At 35.4% G+C, this 18649-nt stretch overlaps 2 protein-coding genes across 8 annotated transcripts in view; both read right to left on the bottom strand.

Annotated features, from left to right (window-relative positions):
- Positions 1–2343, bottom strand: part of LOC128989991 (solute carrier family 12 member 8) — a 36326-nt gene extending 33983 nt beyond the window's left edge. The window contains exon 1 of one of the 4 annotated variants that reach the window (XM_054412196.1): positions 2238–2343. The gene's annotated coding sequence lies outside the window, so the exon portion shown is untranslated. Of the gene's footprint in view, positions 1–1622; positions 1643–2048; positions 2172–2237 lie in introns of those variants that run through there. The other 3 variants (XM_054412187.1, XM_054412213.1, XM_054412205.1) reach the window with 3 other exon arrangements.
- A 3580-nt stretch (positions 2344–5923) lies between these two features.
- Positions 5924–18649, bottom strand: part of LOC128989947 (sialic acid synthase-like) — a 123326-nt gene continuing 110600 nt past the window's right edge. For all 4 annotated transcript variants that reach the window (XM_054412126.1, XM_054412141.1, XM_054412149.1 and 1 more), the window contains 5 exons: positions 15235–15392; positions 10833–11048; positions 8692–8815; positions 7599–7834; positions 5924–6518 (listed from right to left, as the gene is read on the bottom strand). In XM_054412126.1, coding sequence (XP_054268101.1) covers positions 6159–6518; positions 7599–7834; positions 8692–8815; positions 10833–11048; positions 15235–15369 — 1071 coding nt within the window. In that variant the 5' untranslated portion in view covers positions 15370–15392 and the 3' untranslated portion in view covers positions 5924–6158. The remainder of the gene's footprint in view (positions 6519–7598; positions 7835–8691; positions 8816–10832; positions 11049–15234; positions 15393–18649) is intronic.

Below are 18649 nucleotides of genomic sequence, written 5' to 3'. Positions count from 1 at the left end.
AATAAGACTAAAGTACAAAATGAAGTTTTTCTTGATTTTTGGCAATATTTGCCGCCGATGTGCGACCGGAAGATATTAACATACAATACTATTATTTAAATATCAATTTCTTAGTGTCTTGTAGATAACATTTTCAACTATTACATTTTAAAAATCGCAAATTTAAAAATTGTAAAAATTTTTCAAAAAATATGAGTTTTTCATTTTTTTCCAAATTTTAGAGCACATGCGCAACCGGAAGATAACATTCAATATTTTTTGTATTTATACCCTGTTTTTGTCTTACAATTTAGCAACTTTTCCAAGGTATTACAACTCAAAAAAAAATTATAGATTTTTTGCCCACCCTATTACTTACTCCTTCTTCATCTTTTACCCAAATTAGGGATAGATTGTGTCTCGACAAAAAAAAATTAATTTTAACTTACGTACGCTTACGCACAATAAGAAAAAAATACTTCACAATGTGTACGACAGTTCAAGATATAAAAACAATATAAATCAACAAATACAAGTTAAAAATAACTTCCAGGGATGATAGAAAGATGACTATCGGTAACCGTATGTTTGCAATCTCAGAATGGACCATGGCACGGGACGTCAGGTCTCTATGTTTATCCCAAACATGAAGAAGGCCCAGGAGAATGGCCGAAGACAGTAGGTATTGCTAGTTTCACAAAAAGGGGCCTACTAAGTATGAGCCTGTCTGTCACTAAAGGTGATGATTCTTAAGGCCCTTTTGTTAATCTTGAGAATCTCCACTGTGCCTGGAGAATGTCCCCACAAAAGCAGTACATAGCCTATATGTGACGTGGCAATAGAATAAGGCAAAGTAGACCATTTTAATCCTTCCCGGACGGGCAAAATCGTGACATAGAACAAGAAAAAATTATAGGAAAAAATAAAAATTAATTTTCCTTATTTGTGTTTTGTTATACAAATATACAAAACAGAAACACAATGGAACACTTCATACTGTCAAAATAATATTTTACTCGTTTTTAACTATGCGGATATATCCACTACCCGTCAGCGGATGAGTAGAAAAGCAGTGGATAGGCCTATATCACCCGTCTTTGAAGATATGACCATAACAACATTAGGCAATAAATAAAGAACAATAGGCCTATGTAAACAATAATAATAAATAAAGATAACATAGTGTTGAGCCCGAAATGTCGAGGGGGGAGCGTAGGAGAGGTGGGTGGTGTGCGGAAGAGGTGGAGGCGTGGGAGAGGGGAAGGCGCAGGAGAGAGGGGAGGGGGTGTGGGAGAGAGCGCAGCCATGGAGAGAGCAGGAAAGTGGCGCCTTGGTACCACGAAACATCTGGTTACTGCTCAAGCACCTGCCAGTCTGTGTGAAGAGAAGGCGGTTATATCTGCTTCCCGTCCGGAACATCAAAAACCATAAGCGGATATATCCGTTACCCGTCATTTATCGCCAAAAACTTAGGCGGATATATCCGTCACCCGTCCAGGAAGGGTTAAGGTAGTCCTCAGTCACAAACAATCTCAGCTTAAGAAGAAGGGCACAGACACAAGAGAGTCTATTTATAGTCTGGTAAATGTGCTGATCCCAACTTAGCCTATTGTTCAATACATTACCCAAAAGCTTTATCTTACTTGATTCTGGTTTACGGGAAGAATGTAAGCCAGATTACAAACCATCGTCTGGTCTTGTCAGGGTTTAAGACTGGAAACGGTTGCTACAAACCAGGCAGAAGCATTTTGCAGTAACATGTCATTAAGTTAAGCCTATAAGGATTATCAAAACAAGACCTGGAATCAAGGTTGGCTTCTTAAAGATGTTTGCAATACTTAACATATCATTAGGGGTAGTATAATATCAAGACTAGCCTAGCCTATTTGAAAACTACATTTTCTGTTATCAAGATTGACTTGTTATCAGGTTCCACGGTGACGGTATTTCACTTTCACTACCAGTAAAAATTTCACTACCATGACGTTTCCCGATCCCTGGATTGTGGAGAAGACCGGATGGTAAATGGTAATAATACAATTCAAATGATTTAGGCCTAAGTTACTTACCACTCACTCACTTTAATTTAAGCCGATTTCAATTAAGGTTTTAAATATTTAGGACATGTTTTATACTATAAAATTTTACAATTTTGGGGTTAAAACTTGGATTTAGTCTACCTAACAACTTAATTTACTACAACATAATATCCAAACTAAATATATTACATAGTTTCAATTCATTAACAAGTCGGTCACCTTAGCAGCTAGAATTTGAAGAGTAGCACAAAACAAACATAACTTAATAATTAATTAATTAAATTATTATATTTTCGTAAAACAATAACATTGAACCAAACCACAGGACTAGCAGAGGATTTTTATTTCTGTAGTATTAAGTTATGACTTTTCAATCCTCTCCTCAATATGTTGTTGTTGTTTAATTCTGTATTCTGTCTGCTCTGCTCTGACACTGACAAGGGATAGTGACGTTGACGTTGGCAGTCCTGACCCAAGATGTATGGAGTAAAAGAGGTGGGCCAGACAGAGCGGACTGCGCGCGATGACGTCACTGCAGTCCCGGCCGTGGCTGCCTCGTCGCTAGATACAAGCTAAACGCACAAACCTTACTTTTTCAGACACGATTTAAGCTGGTTTGGAGGAGGTATTTCCCGTTATGACACAAATATCTTTGTGTATTAAATAATGATTTTTATGATTTTGAACTAACATGAATTGTGAACAGTTTTACAATACTAAATAACCAATTAGGCCTGTTTGTTGCATAGAAAGCGATGAAATGTGGGGGTCTACCGATTCAGTTGGATTAATAATTACACTTTAGAATAATTTTAGAATAAGATATAACACTCCCCTTTTTTAGATTAGTTATAAAAATTATGTTTTAGCGCTAGATAAAAAAGTTGCCTGTTTAAAAGTTACTTCAACTGCTTGTTGGTGTTACAGTAGTTGTGTAGTTATAAATGAAACGCCATCCTTTTACATTTTTAATTTCTTTTTTTTCTATTTAATGTTAAACTTATTTGGGTTTGTTGATACAAAAATAACAACAACCAATTATATAACATTTTACATGGGAATCATAAATGTTGCTTACAAATCAAAGTCAACTACGATACTGTTATTTTACATGAATTAAATAGGCCACAAAAATCGGCCGAAAACCTTTCGACACTTCGAACTTCGCGTTGACCAAGAAACTTGGGAGCTTATTAAAATTATACACGAATACACGCACATTCGGAAACAATGAGATTTATTGATTAATCGACTTACTAAACCATACAGTTATGGTTGAGAGCAAAAGAATTTAGAAATTTAAGTTAGAAAAAAGTACATACAATTTAGGTTAAAGGGATCACGGAGTCGCGTCTGTTTTAATTGAGATTTCAACGCGGAATCTGGAGGGATGGGCGTTATTTAACATAACAGGATGAATAACAGTGTTGCGACCACGGCAACGTTATCGCGGCAACTCGTTGCCGAGAACTCCCTGTTATTATAATAACGTATATCTATCTACACAATGTTGCAGGAAAGCCGCGCGGACAACGAAAACGAAAACATGCATTGACATTTATTGCCGTTGCCACAACGCTACCAGAGCAACGATAACTTCTGAAACGAACTAGAATTAGAATAACGCATCCTGTCTGGACAACGCGGCAACGCCCGACTCGTGACTACAACTGAAAACTGAACTGATCAACCGACAACGATAACTGAACGCCGCAACACCGACCGGCCGACCGGTGGACAACGGTTTACACAGCGGCAACGAGTTGGCAATCGTTATTGAAATAACAGGTTGCCGCAACACGTTATTGGGCAGCTGCGTTATCGTTATAACCGTTGCCGGAAAACAACGATAATTCCCATCTCTGCGGCGGACCATTGATGTATATAACCTAACCTAATGTTAGGTTATATACATCGATGGCGCGGACTGCCTTGTTCCTTCCTTGGTTGTCGGCAATGCTGATGCGCCTCGCGGACCAATCAGCGTTCAGCGTAGTCTCTGAGCAGCACCCTGCGCAAGGCTCGACCTCTTTGCCCGTCAAATATACCCCCCAACGGAGGCTAGCTCCGGCAGCAGAAAGCCCGAGCACAGAAAACGTACTAGTAGTATGTAGTACGTTTTCTGTGGCCCGAGTCAGCACCGGCAATGAGCATATTCGCAGCTTCATAGGGCCTAACTTTTACCATTATAGAATATTATTACAATTTAAACGAGGTTGGAGATAGTTTGGTGATGCTGGGATATTCATATATGGAGACTCAATTATCTTCAAATAATTACTCAAATAAATATTTCTTAAGTTTCTGACCACTGGTTTGGACGATGATCATATTGATTAATCATTGATACTAATGTATTGATAAAGAGGTGTGATGGTCGGTTAACACCAAACCAGGCCATTTATACAAATTTGGCAGTTACCCTGCCAATTCCTTATTTAGTTATCATATCTCCTGAGCAGTCGGTTAGAGTTTAATTATTAGGAGCTCCTAATAAATAGTATAAACGGCTAGGCCGTTAGTTAAAAGAAGCGATTTTTGGACTTCAAACATTTTCATATTTCTTTATTTTGAAGATGTTTAAAGGAATTAATTTAATGATTATTGGGTTTGGGGAATGTTAAACATTTGTGAGCCCTGAATCAAACTTGTGTCTACTGAACACAGTATTATCGCAGTGATGCGGAGGAATGTTCTACAAAACGAAAATTCTGAAAACTTTACTGGGGAAACAAAAATTTGTGCAAGCTGTGTTGTAATAATAAAACATCGTAATGTAGGCTAAATGAAAATTGAGAGTTTGGAAAAGGAATGTTTAAAATTGAAAATTTAATTATTTCAAATGCTTTGATATGAATAAATGAACCTGTGAAGAAAGTAAAGACATTAAGCCATACGCCATAAAGTTAATTGTTTACCTCTATATCTTGAGCTATTTGCTCAAAGAAGAATTGTATAGTCTAATCAAGATACTGAAGTTTTTTAAACAGGCAAAAACAAATCAACGGTAACGAAAAATCAAAAACAATCAACTAAGAAACGTCATCGTCAGTACTAAATTACTAAGTCTACTTGACTCCCAAACCAATAAAGATATTGGTCTAAAATTACGGTATTTCAGTTTTTGTACCAGATTTGTAGACAGGGATGACAATTTTGAATAGGTCAGTTAACTCTCCTGTACGAATACTTAGGTTTATTAGATGTAATATGAGTTGAACAAGATAATTGGAGGTCTTGATAAGTTTTGCAGGGATGTTATCCCATCCTGGAGCAGAGCAACCTTTTTATACTATTTATGATAATATTTACTAGTTGATCTTGGTTGATCGGCTTCAGCTCAAACACCAAGTCCCGGGTGTGACGTGGATCCTTTACCTCCGGCGGATCCACTAGATATTTTGCTAATCTCGATAAATCTGTTCCGCCCAGATTTGATTACCTGTTTATATATGTTTGGTAGCTTTCCTGTACTTTGGCTATTACGAGTTAGTTTTCAGAGGCTATTAATTAAAGTTATGTTTTACTCTTAGGGCTATTACTCTAGGATTTGAGGAGTTTTAGGTATCTATAGGATCTATAGGTGTGAATTTAGATGTTTTGATATTATTGAGCTGATGTGGCTACACAAATAGATTGTTTGTGAAAATGTTTCATAAACATATCACTCCATTCACTACAAGAAACCTAGCTACCTCAAACTAAGTTTGTTAACTTCAGGTTATAGAATAAAATATCCAATAAAAGATAGTATTCAAAATCTGTATTTAAGTTGATTAAAAATGTATTTGATTTATTTTGTCTAGGCCAAAAGAGTTTATAAGGGTATTTTAACATTAAGAAATCAAAATAATAATAAAACAAATAAAAAATAATACAACATTTAAGTTTCACAAGGTTTTTCATAATATAATGATAATATACACTTAAACATGACAAAACTTTTCTATAAGACAGAAAAGATAACAAATATTTGGTATTAACTTTGGTATAAACACAATTATAAAACAATATGAATATTATCTTTGACACATACATGTTCAAAATTTGGATTTTCATAACAATACAAACAAGAACGCACAATAATACTGATAATTTGGCACATACAATTTAACTTTTAACAGTTTTAACATTTTAAACTCATTCACTGACACTGTCAAGTAGGATTGGTTCATCATTTTTTATATCTTTGTTTAAAGTTTTCCCAAGAAGAGAACTCAAATGTTTGCAACTCAAACCAGAAGGTTCTGACACCTTGATTTTAACAGATTCTTGAGTCAACACTGAGCCACTAGTTAGATCTCGAGCGGCGACGATGCTTTTTCCCAGTTTCTGATAGCAGCTTCTCTCACAAGAAAGGAATTGCTTGACAGGACTGCCTAGAGCTTGTTCAACAGTCCGAATGTCTTTGACCATTTGTTTGAACTCGTCCGGTTCCAAAGAACAACAGTGATCGCTTCCTTTCCACTGTTTGCTCAGAGTTAGATGCCTTTCTATAATCTGGAATATAAAAATCAATGTCTTGGATTAGATCAATACAGGATTGAGCTCTTTTTATGAGTAAACCATGCCATATTGAATTTTCTGTATTTTCTTGTGAATTTCATTGCATTAGAGTTGTGCCAAGAGTGATATCATTTGAGAAAGAAGGCCAGCAAATGGTTTAATTGTTTAGCCAAATGAACACTTGAAAGATTGAGCACCAAATTATAATTCCTGGCTGAGCCCAGCTTTTATTTTTGCAGAATTATTTCGATCACAGAAAGCAATTGCAATTATTAACCAATGGCAATGATGATTACTCCTCAACCGCAGGAGACAACGGTGATGTATCAGCAATGAAAGTGGTAACCATACAGTACAACTCCAATAATACAAACTCCAACTATCTGAATCTCTCACTTTCTGAATCGCTTTCAGGAAGAACTTTGAGAAACACTACAGTAATAAAAATCCTCAAAATGGCAGATGTGGTAAAACTTTGGACAACTCCTACGGTTTTATGGACATCATCATCATCATCGTCTCCCACGGTCATGGAAAATCATCATTGTCCTCTACAATTGCGACAAAAGTGTGAATTATTTATCAACTGTGAAAACTTATGCAGAGGACTTCTGTAATCGCAAAAATAAAGCTTGGCTCGATATTGTTCAATAAATTACTTTAAAACACATTTATTTTAAAATAAGTTCTTTGTTTCATCATGCTTAATAGTACTCACAAATTATATCTTACCCTACATTTTAATATTAAATTGCATGTTCGATAGAAGAATGGCAATATCAATCAGTCAATCATTATTTACAAAAGCTCCACTAGAATAAAGCTAGAGGTAACTTACAAGCTTTATTTAACATTCAAATTAAGCTTTATTTAAATTTTTCTATGATCAGTATGAGATAAAGAAACATGAACATTCTGAAACTAAAAAACTGAAGCAATGAGGCTACTTAGATTGATATAAGAAATGGAATCAAATTGAACAGTTAAACTTCAGGTGATAACATTAATTGAGAAGAACATTTAATAAAGATAAAGTAAAATTTTGTAACTAAAATACCCCCTCATACAAATTACCTTTGCTCCAAGAGAGACAGCTGCAACAGATATCGCAGTGCCAAGTTCATGGCCCGAGTAGCCGATGACCGTGTCAGGGAAACGGTGCTGGTACTCGGACAGCACTCGCAAGTTGATGGACGTTGCAGGAGCCGGGTAGGCTGACACGCAATGTAGCAACGCCATTTGACAGTTACCATCACGTGAACGGCGCACTACCTCATGTAAACGACACACGTCCTCCATGTCCTGCATACCTGCACATAGGTTGAGGTTGCTGAATGACTTGTTGGTGAACCACAGCTGATTGTCAATTGTTGGAGTTAAAAATATCTCAATTAATCAATTACCTGATAGCGATATACTTTGTGAAGGAAGACAATGTATGCAGGTTGAGTGTAGAATGGGGCGAGATTCCTCGAGTAGCTTTGTTGTCCGTTGTTATATTTTAGAGGAAAGCCAAGTAGCTGGTTGGGATTTTTTGGAAAGGAATAGAACTAAGCTGACTTACTGGCTTAAAATATATACTTTGTATGGTCGCCATTTCATTGAAAAGTGTTAAAGTATGTGAGACCATTAAGAGTCCTGGGGTAGGTAAAAAAAGTCATAACACTAATATTTGGTGCAGGCTACTGCAACCTTAATGGAGTCAAGTTTATGACTACTATACATGGGCTTTTGGTTTATCAGAGTTGTCATTCGGGTAGAATTTGAGATCTGCTTGGACTTTTTCTAAGGCAACGTAGTTGCTGTCCTTTTATTCTAAACATCACAATCCTGTAATAGAGTCTTTTTAAAATTAAAACTACCTCAACTCAGATATTTTGCTACTTTCTTGTAGATGTTGTTACCTACATTAGGTGAACAGATGAGGTGAAGAAGGTGTAGAGAAGAGAAGGGTAAATTGTAAATAGGTGGAGGAAGTAGAATTGAGTAGGACAAAATGAAAGTCGCCCGGTCCCTTAGTGACCAGAGCATATAAAGGAATGTACGTGTGTGACCTATTTGCTAATAAATACTATGTACAAAGAAAGATATATAATCAATACTTTGTCAATGATATGTAGCCTACTGTATCTATGAGGATGAGCAATGAGGATTTATTGTTACTTACCTGTAGATATAAAGAGGGGTTTGTTAAGCTTAGCAGCCTCTTCAATCAATAGTAGGTTGTCAGCATCCCCTGAACCAATTTTGATGAAGGGAACTTCAATAGAATCCAAGAATGTTATTGAAACCTAGAGTCACAATACATATTTAACTTGTGAAAAGATTTTGTTATCTTATCAATCTGAATAGGTAGGCCTACTATGTTTGTAATTTACAAATTTTCAAAGCTTTCATCAATATCATCTTTGATTTGGGGATCAAAAATAAAAGCATTTGATTATTAAAATACATACCATAGGTCCCTACTACTAATGGCAATAAAAAATTTTGTAAACTAATTTGAAAAAAAAAAAATTTAAAAAAACTTACTGGAATACGTTATGTTCAATTTAGTTAGGATCTGGTTAGCAAGTTTAGACATGTTCCAAACGGAAAATAATTTAAATACAACACTTTAGGATCGCCAAGTAAAGCCTCTTTTACTTGATTTTTTTTTATTTGTATTGTTTGTAGGTAAAACGTCAAAGTAACTAAAAGTACCGTACAAATCTACTCATATTGAGCTTGATTCACCATTTTTAGTAGTAAAAAGGGTATTTTCTCAAAATGAATACTGTATAGAGAGTAATATTCAAAAAGATAGTGTAACAAAATCAATACGGTAAGAATAAGACTATAACCTATTTCAAGATGATGAAACCCAAAGGCACACAAGCTATGTTCCTTAGAAAAATTAGAAAACCCGAAAGCTGATAATATAGAAAATCTATATTATTATATTCTAAATCATTTATTTAGAACACGTTTGTTGGGGCTGTGTGACTAGGATAGGCAATTACCAATGAGCTGAATGTATGAATTACAATTAAATTGAAAATACACAGTATTGCACTAAAACAATCTCTTAAATTTGTAGATTTCAATTGACCAATAACAAAAAAGTACACACATACAACAAAATAAGAAACATAACTTATGATTTCAAATCACTTGCCTGTTCTGCTGCTGTCTGCTTTCTCTCGAATGAATAAATTTTAAAGGATTGGTATGTTTTGAAGCTGTACAGCAGATCAGTGTCTATAAAGGGGGGAAAATAAAACCAATAAAATAAATGTGAAGAATATAACAAATAAGGGAAATTAAAAATACAGAAACAAATACCATGTTAAAATAACACAAAAAAGAAATAAAGGAAGTTGTTCTTGAACCGTTATCTAAAAAAAAACTATTCACAAAATATCTTTGGCATTAGAACAAACAAAACTAAAATAAGAAGGCTTTGCTTGATTCAGGAACATAATGGATATGACAAAAGCAATTTGACAAAAGCATTTTGTGGTTCCTTATTCTTTAAGTAAGTTACTAGGGTACTTGTTTATTTTACCAATCTTCAGGCATTACATTTAATTTGGGAGTTTCTAGGACGGGAGTTTTTTTGCCACGAATGAGAGAGACGATAATGATGTCCCCGCGATCAGGAGAATTGTTCCACAATTTCCCGCCATTGCGGGAAACTTAGATAATGTCTACGCAATTGGGAGGGATGAGGTGTTGAGTATTTTAGCGATCATCGATCATAGTTATTATATATTTGATAAATTCACATCATTTATGACCACCCAGGTTGATCCTGCTTTTTGACTGATAACGCTCATGCCTTAAAACACTATGACATTGTTTTTAAAATACTGTACTGTGATAATTGGACTAAATACCTGTTTGTTATACCAACCTGCGGCGTTTTTGTACTAAGACTGATGTTCCACAATATATTGCACTAAATTTGTATGTGATTTTTTTGATAAACGGTTTTTGTTCTCTACACATGATAAGCATTATAATAACACAACAACGCTGAAATAAAACCTGCAAAGTGATTTTGTATGTCATTATTGACAACCCTTTTTAAGAAATTTTACCCAAGATATAAAAGTTTTCCTTGATACACAAAAAGAAAATCCCCCCCCAAACTAAATTCACAGATCCATCCATCGTTGGAAAAAAGCTATATTGTGCCTTAATGTAACAAAAACCTGCTGAAGGTGTCTTATTATAGCATTTCATTTCAATTATGCTTTTTTATTTTATGCTTAGTTCTAATTAAGAGAAAATCTTTCAAATAGGTCTTCAATTGACTATACTAACAGAATCCATTCCTGAGGCAGAAAACATTATGCCAATATCCTGAGAGTATTTCTGCAGCTCTCTATACTGGTCCAGGGAAAACTCCAGGAACTGTTTGTGCTGGCCGTAAGTCTCACCCCAGGAGTGGGGACTGGTGTAAGGCCGAGCTAACGCTCCTTCTGTAAACTTCTCCGCCAAACAACTTTTTTGAAACTTCACACAATCTGCCCCACATTCCTGTAAACATCAGATTTTATGTGACCTCTCAGTTTGGTTTTGTTTCTAGACCAAACTGAATCAAATGCATTTCTGTATTTGATAAAAAGCCTAGATGAATAAACGTGTGACACTATACTCCTGAACCGTTATTCAAGAGTTGGTTGCACCCAACATAATACTAGTGATAAACATGCTAATAGAGTAGAATCTCGATAGTTTGACACAGGCCGTGATGGCAAGTTGACAACACGTCGGCAGCAGCCGATAATGAGTTAGTTGAGGTCCGAAAGTAGAACCTTCTTATTTTTTCATAAACAAACAGGCGCTTGCCAATGGCGGCAAGGGCAAGACCCAGGAGAAGCCCTGGCTGCCGGTGCGCCACCGAAACAGTGAAAGCAATTGGCATTCAAATATTTCAATCTGACAAATAACAAAAGAGCCGCAATGATTGTGCTGCGTTTGCCCAAGACTTGGTTCACTGAAACACCCAAAGGTAGCAGCACTGCCTGGGTCAGTAGCATGTGTCTTTGTAATGTGGCTTGAAGAGAGAAAATCCCTGAGACAGGGACAAAAGCATTGTCATTGTCAGACGAGATTTTATGGGGACATTTCAGTACCAATCTACACCAAAATAAAGCTCACATTCCAAGCTGCAGGCTGGCAACGATTATAATGTTCCCCGGCAATGGCTGAGCGGGAGCTGGAGCTCACACTGTGACTGAACTAATGTATAGTGAGGGTGGCACGACTACATCACTATGGATGTAGCGTAGCCAGAAGCCAGCACCACAGAAAACATACTACTATGTTTTCTGGGCCAGCACTCAATGTATTAAGTAGCATTAAAAAGTTATAAGGTTTACCAAAAGAGTTCATCCTATTACTTATTTTTGAATTTATGACAAAATCTAATTTGAACCAACTAGCAACAAAAAGCTGTGAAAAATTATAATTTGACTTTTATACAGGGTGTCCGGTCATAAGTGTTAAATAAAATTTTGCATCAAACTACATGATAATGGCGACGTAATGACGCACATTTGAGATTCCCAACCTCAACCGTTAGGGAATAACAAATAAATTAAGGTTTTCCAAAAATTATTGTAGTTGTTATGAAAAAGGTTATAATACTCTGTTAAAAATTCACTAATTGTTAATTTAAATGTCATTTTCAGAATCCTCACAACATTTTAAATAGATATAACACATAATCGTTGGGGTACGGAAAATATCCTACTTAAATTTCTTCGTTAAACAATTATTTTTAATATTGACGAAAATTTAAATAACTTTTAGCAATTTATTTCTTGGTTACCGAGTTCCGGCGAGTTAAACAAATATTACTAAAAACTTCCTTATTTAAAGGGCTTTACAATGATGTATAACTGCTTTTAGCTACTGTCAAATTTATGGTGAATTTTACGCACTATTGTGAAAAATCACGGTTAAACCAAAACAGATATTGTAAAAAATAATGAATTTTACTTACTATTTTATGAGTTGACCACTGATTATGAGGGTTTGTGTAATTTATGATTGACCAGACTAAACTTTCATCAAACTAAAGAGTTTTTGTTTAGACTTTGGAAAATTTGTTATTAAAAAAACACAATACATTAGTAAAAACACACAATACAAATCAATTCAATGACATACTTCGTCTAAAGCACAACTTTTATTAAGGTGGAATCACAGTTTGGGTGTAAAGTGACCTCTGTTTTCCCGCAAGCAGGCCCTAGCTCGCTTGTGAATTGCGCCAACTGTGACCTCATGCATCAATTTTTCCCTTACTTTCCCAGCAGCCTCAAAGATTCTCTACCGTAACTCAACTTCAGAGTTTACAACAGTTAAGTAAACTAGACTTTTCATGTAACCTCAAACAAAAAAATCTAACGGGCTCAAGTCTGGAGATCGAGGAGGGCATGTCACACTTCCTCCACGTCGACCACGTCCAAACCATGTCGGGTAGTTTCGGTATTGCCACAACCGAAGTTCCGCGAGTTAATTGAAATATTATCTGAAATATGAAAAATATACGATAACCGTAACTTTATCACAAACACATTTTACAACTATATGTATCTGTTCTTACTTTATTAGTCATAAAAAAAGCGTTGCATGCGAGAAAAAAATACAAATAATTCGTTGCCTGCACTTAAATGTAATATTCTTCACAATAGCCTTTCTTCGCCCTATCATGTTTTTTCACAACAATGATTGAATTACATTAGGAAATTTGAAACTTGGTAAAAACTATTATACACCATTGTAAAGCCCTTTAAATAAGGAAGTTTTTAGTAATATTTGTTAAACTCAGCGGAATTCGGTAACCGAGAAATAAATTGCTGAATGTTATTTAAATTTTCGTCGATATTAAAAATAATTGTTTAATGAAGAAATTTAAGTAGGATATTTTTCCATACCCCAACGATTAGGTGTTATATCTATTTTAAATTTTGTGAGGATTCTGAAAATGACATTTAAATGAACAATTAGTGCATTTTTAACAGAGTAATATAACCTTTTTCATAACAACTACAATAATTTTTGGAAAACCTTAACTTATTTGTTAATCCCTAACCGTTGAGGTTGGGAACCTCAAATGTGCGTCATTATGTCACCATTACCATGTAGTTTGATGCAAAATTTTATTTAACACTTATGACCGGACACCCTGTATAATTTAGGTGCAGTAAGAACATTATGGCTATGGTAGATGTGCTATACTATAGCATACCGCAAATTAAAAGAACCAAATTTTCTTAAACAGTGTCCTATCCCATTGCCAATGCAAAGCAAGAGTATAATTAATTGCAATAAGCATTTAATGCTTGCACGCAACCCTGTACGAAGGACGGGTAGCCTACTCTGCTATTCTATATTTCAAATTGTAATATATATAAAATCAATCTTAGATCAATTGAAAAGACATACACAACGACGATAAAAGAGGTAGGGAGAAAAAAGGTATATTGCAACACAGATTGGCATACACCAAAAATTCACATAAAATTAAATTGTATTAAGTTTTTTAATAAGCTGTCTTAAGAAAGGAAATTAGTTTCTAACAGAATTAAAAAAATAAGATGTATGATTGGATTGTTAAAACTCCATTTTACAAAATTGATGATTATGTATAAGTTGTGTAATAAATATTTTGTTTTCATAGATATGTACCATAGATAAAACATGGACTATGTTTTATCTATGATTGTACTGTAAACACTGAATCACATTGTAACTTTCATATTAATAAAAAATTAAATTTGGCTTATGGCAGATTATCAAAATTGTTTCCTTTAATCAACAAAAAATCATGTATGTCTATTAAGAATGGAACCCTTCTATACAAAACACTTCTACGTCCACTATTGTTATACGCCTGCCCAGTATGGGGAACTGCTTCATCAAGCTCGATTCGTAAACTGCAAACATTTCAAAATAAAGTTTTAAGGATAATTCTAAAATGTCCCTGGTATTTTTGAACCCGTCAAATACATTTAGAACTGGGAATAAAACCTATAGAAGATTTCATCAAGAAAGTTACATCAAAATTATTTGCAAAACTTCCATTAACCAGCAGCATTGGATTTTATAACACAGGCCAACCTTCTGAAATCCCGAGACTCCGACTAAAACCCAGATTGCCTCAATGTTTTATTATAACCATTTTTTTTTTCATTTGTGTTTCATTGGTGGACAGTGCCTTTACAGTCCGACCCGCTAAAACAGTGACAATAAGTGCCTGAGGGGCTAGCCATAGCTGACCTGTACTTATGTTAATGTAATTAATCATGTTATTTTTTTCTTTCTTATATTATACCTAACCTGTATAGCAATGTAATGCTGATCGGTTAATCAAATCTTAAAAAAAAAACACATTGTAACTATGTATAAACAATTATGTGTCATATTTCATTGGTAATAAATATTTCTTATTCTTATCATTTGCATGGTATCAATTTTTGAGTTATCAAAATTAATGATTATAAGTTCTGAAATAATTATTACATTTTGAAGAGCAAGTTAAAATTAAGCTTTCGTTTTCATTTATGGTCATTAAAATGTTAGATATATTTTACTGTAAATACTACTGAATCACATTGTAACTTGTTGAGTTGAGTATTACCATCATAGAAAATATACGTTTTGCTATAGCAAACCATTATAGAATATACTGTTGATAGTAAAGTACTTTACTTACTTTGGCAATGTGAATGAGTTTCTTGGCAATATTAATACTTCCTTGATGATTCTGTCCGATTTCAGCAATTATGAAGCAAGGAAACAGTCCACCAACAGACTTTCCTCCGACTAATGAAATAGTGGGTCCAGCCATTGTTATTTTACCTTACTGCTTATCTGAAATGTTAAATGTACTTAAGTTGGGTATAGTTTATAGCTGAAAATAAGTTTAGCCTATTAACATTTGGGCAATAGCTTACAGCTTAGGCCGACATCAGCTGTCCGAACATATGGCTTATCATGACTGTGATGTCTGCACACGCCCCTAATGCTAATGCAGAGATATCCAAGTCACTGGCCCGGCCATGACAGAATTTGTAAAAAGAATTATGCAAATATTAAATATCTATTTCGTACTATTTAGTACCCAAAAACTAAGTAGTCCCTCTCCCGGTACCAAGTGATAATTAATTTAGGGTTCCGGGCCAGTTAGCATAGCAAGGCCATGGCCAGGGGGGGGGTTAGGGGGTCAACCACCCCTCCCCCCCGAAATCCCAAAATTTAGTAGTAAGAGCCTTATTATGCGTGGGCACTCGAGTGGCGCCACTTTTAGCGGGCCATTTTATCATATGGAGCTTATTAAGCGACGCGACTGCTGTGGCAAGGCACGCGACAGTCGCCGCGACTGCCCACTCCAGTCGCGCACCCTCGCTACTAGTCGCGAGCTCACGCGACTGTCGCGTCACCAGCGAGCCTTGTTATCATATGCTATTTATTACGCGCAGCCACAGTCGCGGGCCACAGCGGACCCAACTCTCTGCCCTCCTGCCTCCGTCCTAATTTTTGTTTCAACATTTTATTATATTAATATATTAATAAATATTGGTTTCTTTTCCGAGTCCGTTCGGCTCTTCTATCTGACCGATTTTCATAATTATGGTCTTAAATTAAAGGTATTCACAAACAGATTTCCCACCAAGCATCATCATTCATGTATCTACTGTATTACTCGACTTAAAAAATAAATCAGATTTTTTCTTAAATTCTTACTTCAATTAAAGCGGTATTTCGCCAGTTCTGATTACATTATTCTATATGTTTTGGTCCAAGAACCTTCAGTGAAATGCCAGCTTTAATTTTGAGCTGTTGATTATTAAGATTGGCCGTACGTGAAGCACGCTACTGATTCACAAATCAACAATAATTATTATTATTTTAACACTTATCTGCAATCAATGATACGTAACTCCATTTTTATTCATTCTACATGTCTTGGTCTTAAAATAGGCCTACCCGCCTTAAAACAAAGACTTTCATTTGAGATGTTGACCATTTGAATCAGTTATGATACTGTCCGTATTACCATACCATGTATTACCTTCCATGGTATTACTCAATTATTACCATTATTGTGAATTTTAAGTTGACCCGGGCAACGCCGAGTTTTGCTGCTAATATTGTATTAATATTATGATTATATAAAATCAAAACCATTATAATATTTAATTTAAGGCAAGTGCTACCCTCTCCTTAGCTGAAATAAAATTATCCATCTTAAGCGATACGGATAGGTCGCCTTCTATGCTTCCTAAATCATTATAAAAAGAACGTCTCGTCTCCCGGAAACAACCAAAATACATCTTGTCGTCCTCTTTGAGATCATCATATAAAAACTTAAAAATAGGTACCCCTGAAGGTCTTACTTTTAGTAATGGATTGCCTCCCAATACTTTTGTTTTGTCAACGTTTACGACGCTTAAGTAAAAGTAAAATAAATAGTTCAGCTTCTTTACTTATTCCTCTGAGAAACTAAATGTATGTCTGTAAAAAATTCGGCCAGACGCGTGGCCTCGCCACACCTGTCGCTACCCCAGGCGACTGGCAGTCGCGGTCGCGGGAGACTCGAGTGGCCGTGCATAATAAGGCTCTAAAAATTAACACTTAAGTTATGTTTAAAAAGTGCAAGTTAAATTATAAAAATAGAAACCACAACAGATGATTATATTTTATGTTTTGCAGTAACTATTCATATTTCATATAATAATTCTATTAATAATTCTGATCTATTAAAGAGGTAATAAAACAATGAAGGTTCAACAAAAATACTTTACTCAAACAAAACAGATTTATCACCCTGTAATATTTTACATATGTAACTATATCAACATTTTAGAAATAAGCATGGGAATTGGTGTTTGAAAGTGCTTAAATCTGTTATCCCAGTCATGATTTGACCCAGTGGCGGTTCCAAGGGAGGCTACAGGGGCTAAAGAAAGTAGGTACCAAACTGTTTTTAGGAGGATATAGCCGTAGCCTACAGTATGGCTAGAAATTTATGAATGCAATCGTCATAGTTTAAATTTGTACATATCTACTTCCTTATGACAAACAACTGGTTAAATGGGAGTTTTTTTACGATTGAAGACGGTTTTAGGCATTACAGATTGCTTTAGAAAGTCACTAAACTCTGTTATCTTGGGGGGGGGGTGATCCACACCCCCCAAGCCCCCCCTTGACAAGGTCCTAGAACCGCCACTGACCTGACCCCCCTCCCCCCCGAAAGTTTGTCCTGGCTACGGCCTTGTAGCATAGTATATACAGGGTGATCAGCTCAAGGAGGCCACCATTGGTGTTAATGACTAATTTCAGATATATGTATGACCATTGATTAATCTCTATATTTCTGCTGTATGATTTGTTTGTGAAGATTAATTATCACATATTTTAATATTGTTAAATGAGTAAATAAATAGTTATTGAAAGTTGTACTGAAATTGACTATTCTTTTATTTGTCTTTGATAATTGACAATTTAATATTGGTGCCGAAACTAAAAAAGAACCATGTCTTACAGAAAAAGTAATAGGGAAGTTAAACCTCTAAACTCCTGATCAGAAAGAAAATAATGATACTGACAAATTATCAAAGAATGTTTCTGAGAATGGAAACAATGACATAAGGAATAGCATTGAGACAAACCAGCATTACTTCTATTAGTTCAAGGAAAACAAAAAGTAAATCTATAACATCAAGCAACAGGAGAAAATGGAAAAAGAACTTGAAAAGTTGGAAGAAATACAAAAACTGGATCGAGAAATTGAAGAAAAGGAGCTGGAAATACAAAGACTGATGGAGGAGAAGGATATGGAGCGAAAACGGCTGGAGAAGGAAATGGAGCAACAACGGCTGGAAATGGAGCGACAACGGTTGGAGAAGGAAATGGAGCGACAACGGCTGGAGAAGGAAATGGAGCGACAACGGCTGGAGAAGGAATCAAATGCTGGAAATAAGGGCTTCTATGAAATCACTATCGGCAAATGGTACGGTAGTCAAGTCTGCGGATCTGAGGTAAGCATAAGTCAAAGCTTAATATCTCAGAGAGAGGAGAGAGAATCTGAGAGTAAAGTCGTAAAGTGGCTGAATGATAATGAACCG

The sequence above is a fragment of the Macrosteles quadrilineatus genome, unplaced genomic scaffold (assembly GCF_028750875.1).
Source record: "Macrosteles quadrilineatus isolate MER2022 unplaced genomic scaffold, UCM_ALF_1.0 Scaffold_1__1_contigs__length_201487025, whole genome shotgun sequence".
In the NCBI taxonomy this organism is placed as follows: Eukaryota; Metazoa; Arthropoda; class Insecta; order Hemiptera; family Cicadellidae; genus Macrosteles; species Macrosteles quadrilineatus.
The sequence above is the reverse complement of the archived record's forward strand: the minus strand, read 5'-3'. Positions and strand labels throughout refer to the sequence as shown.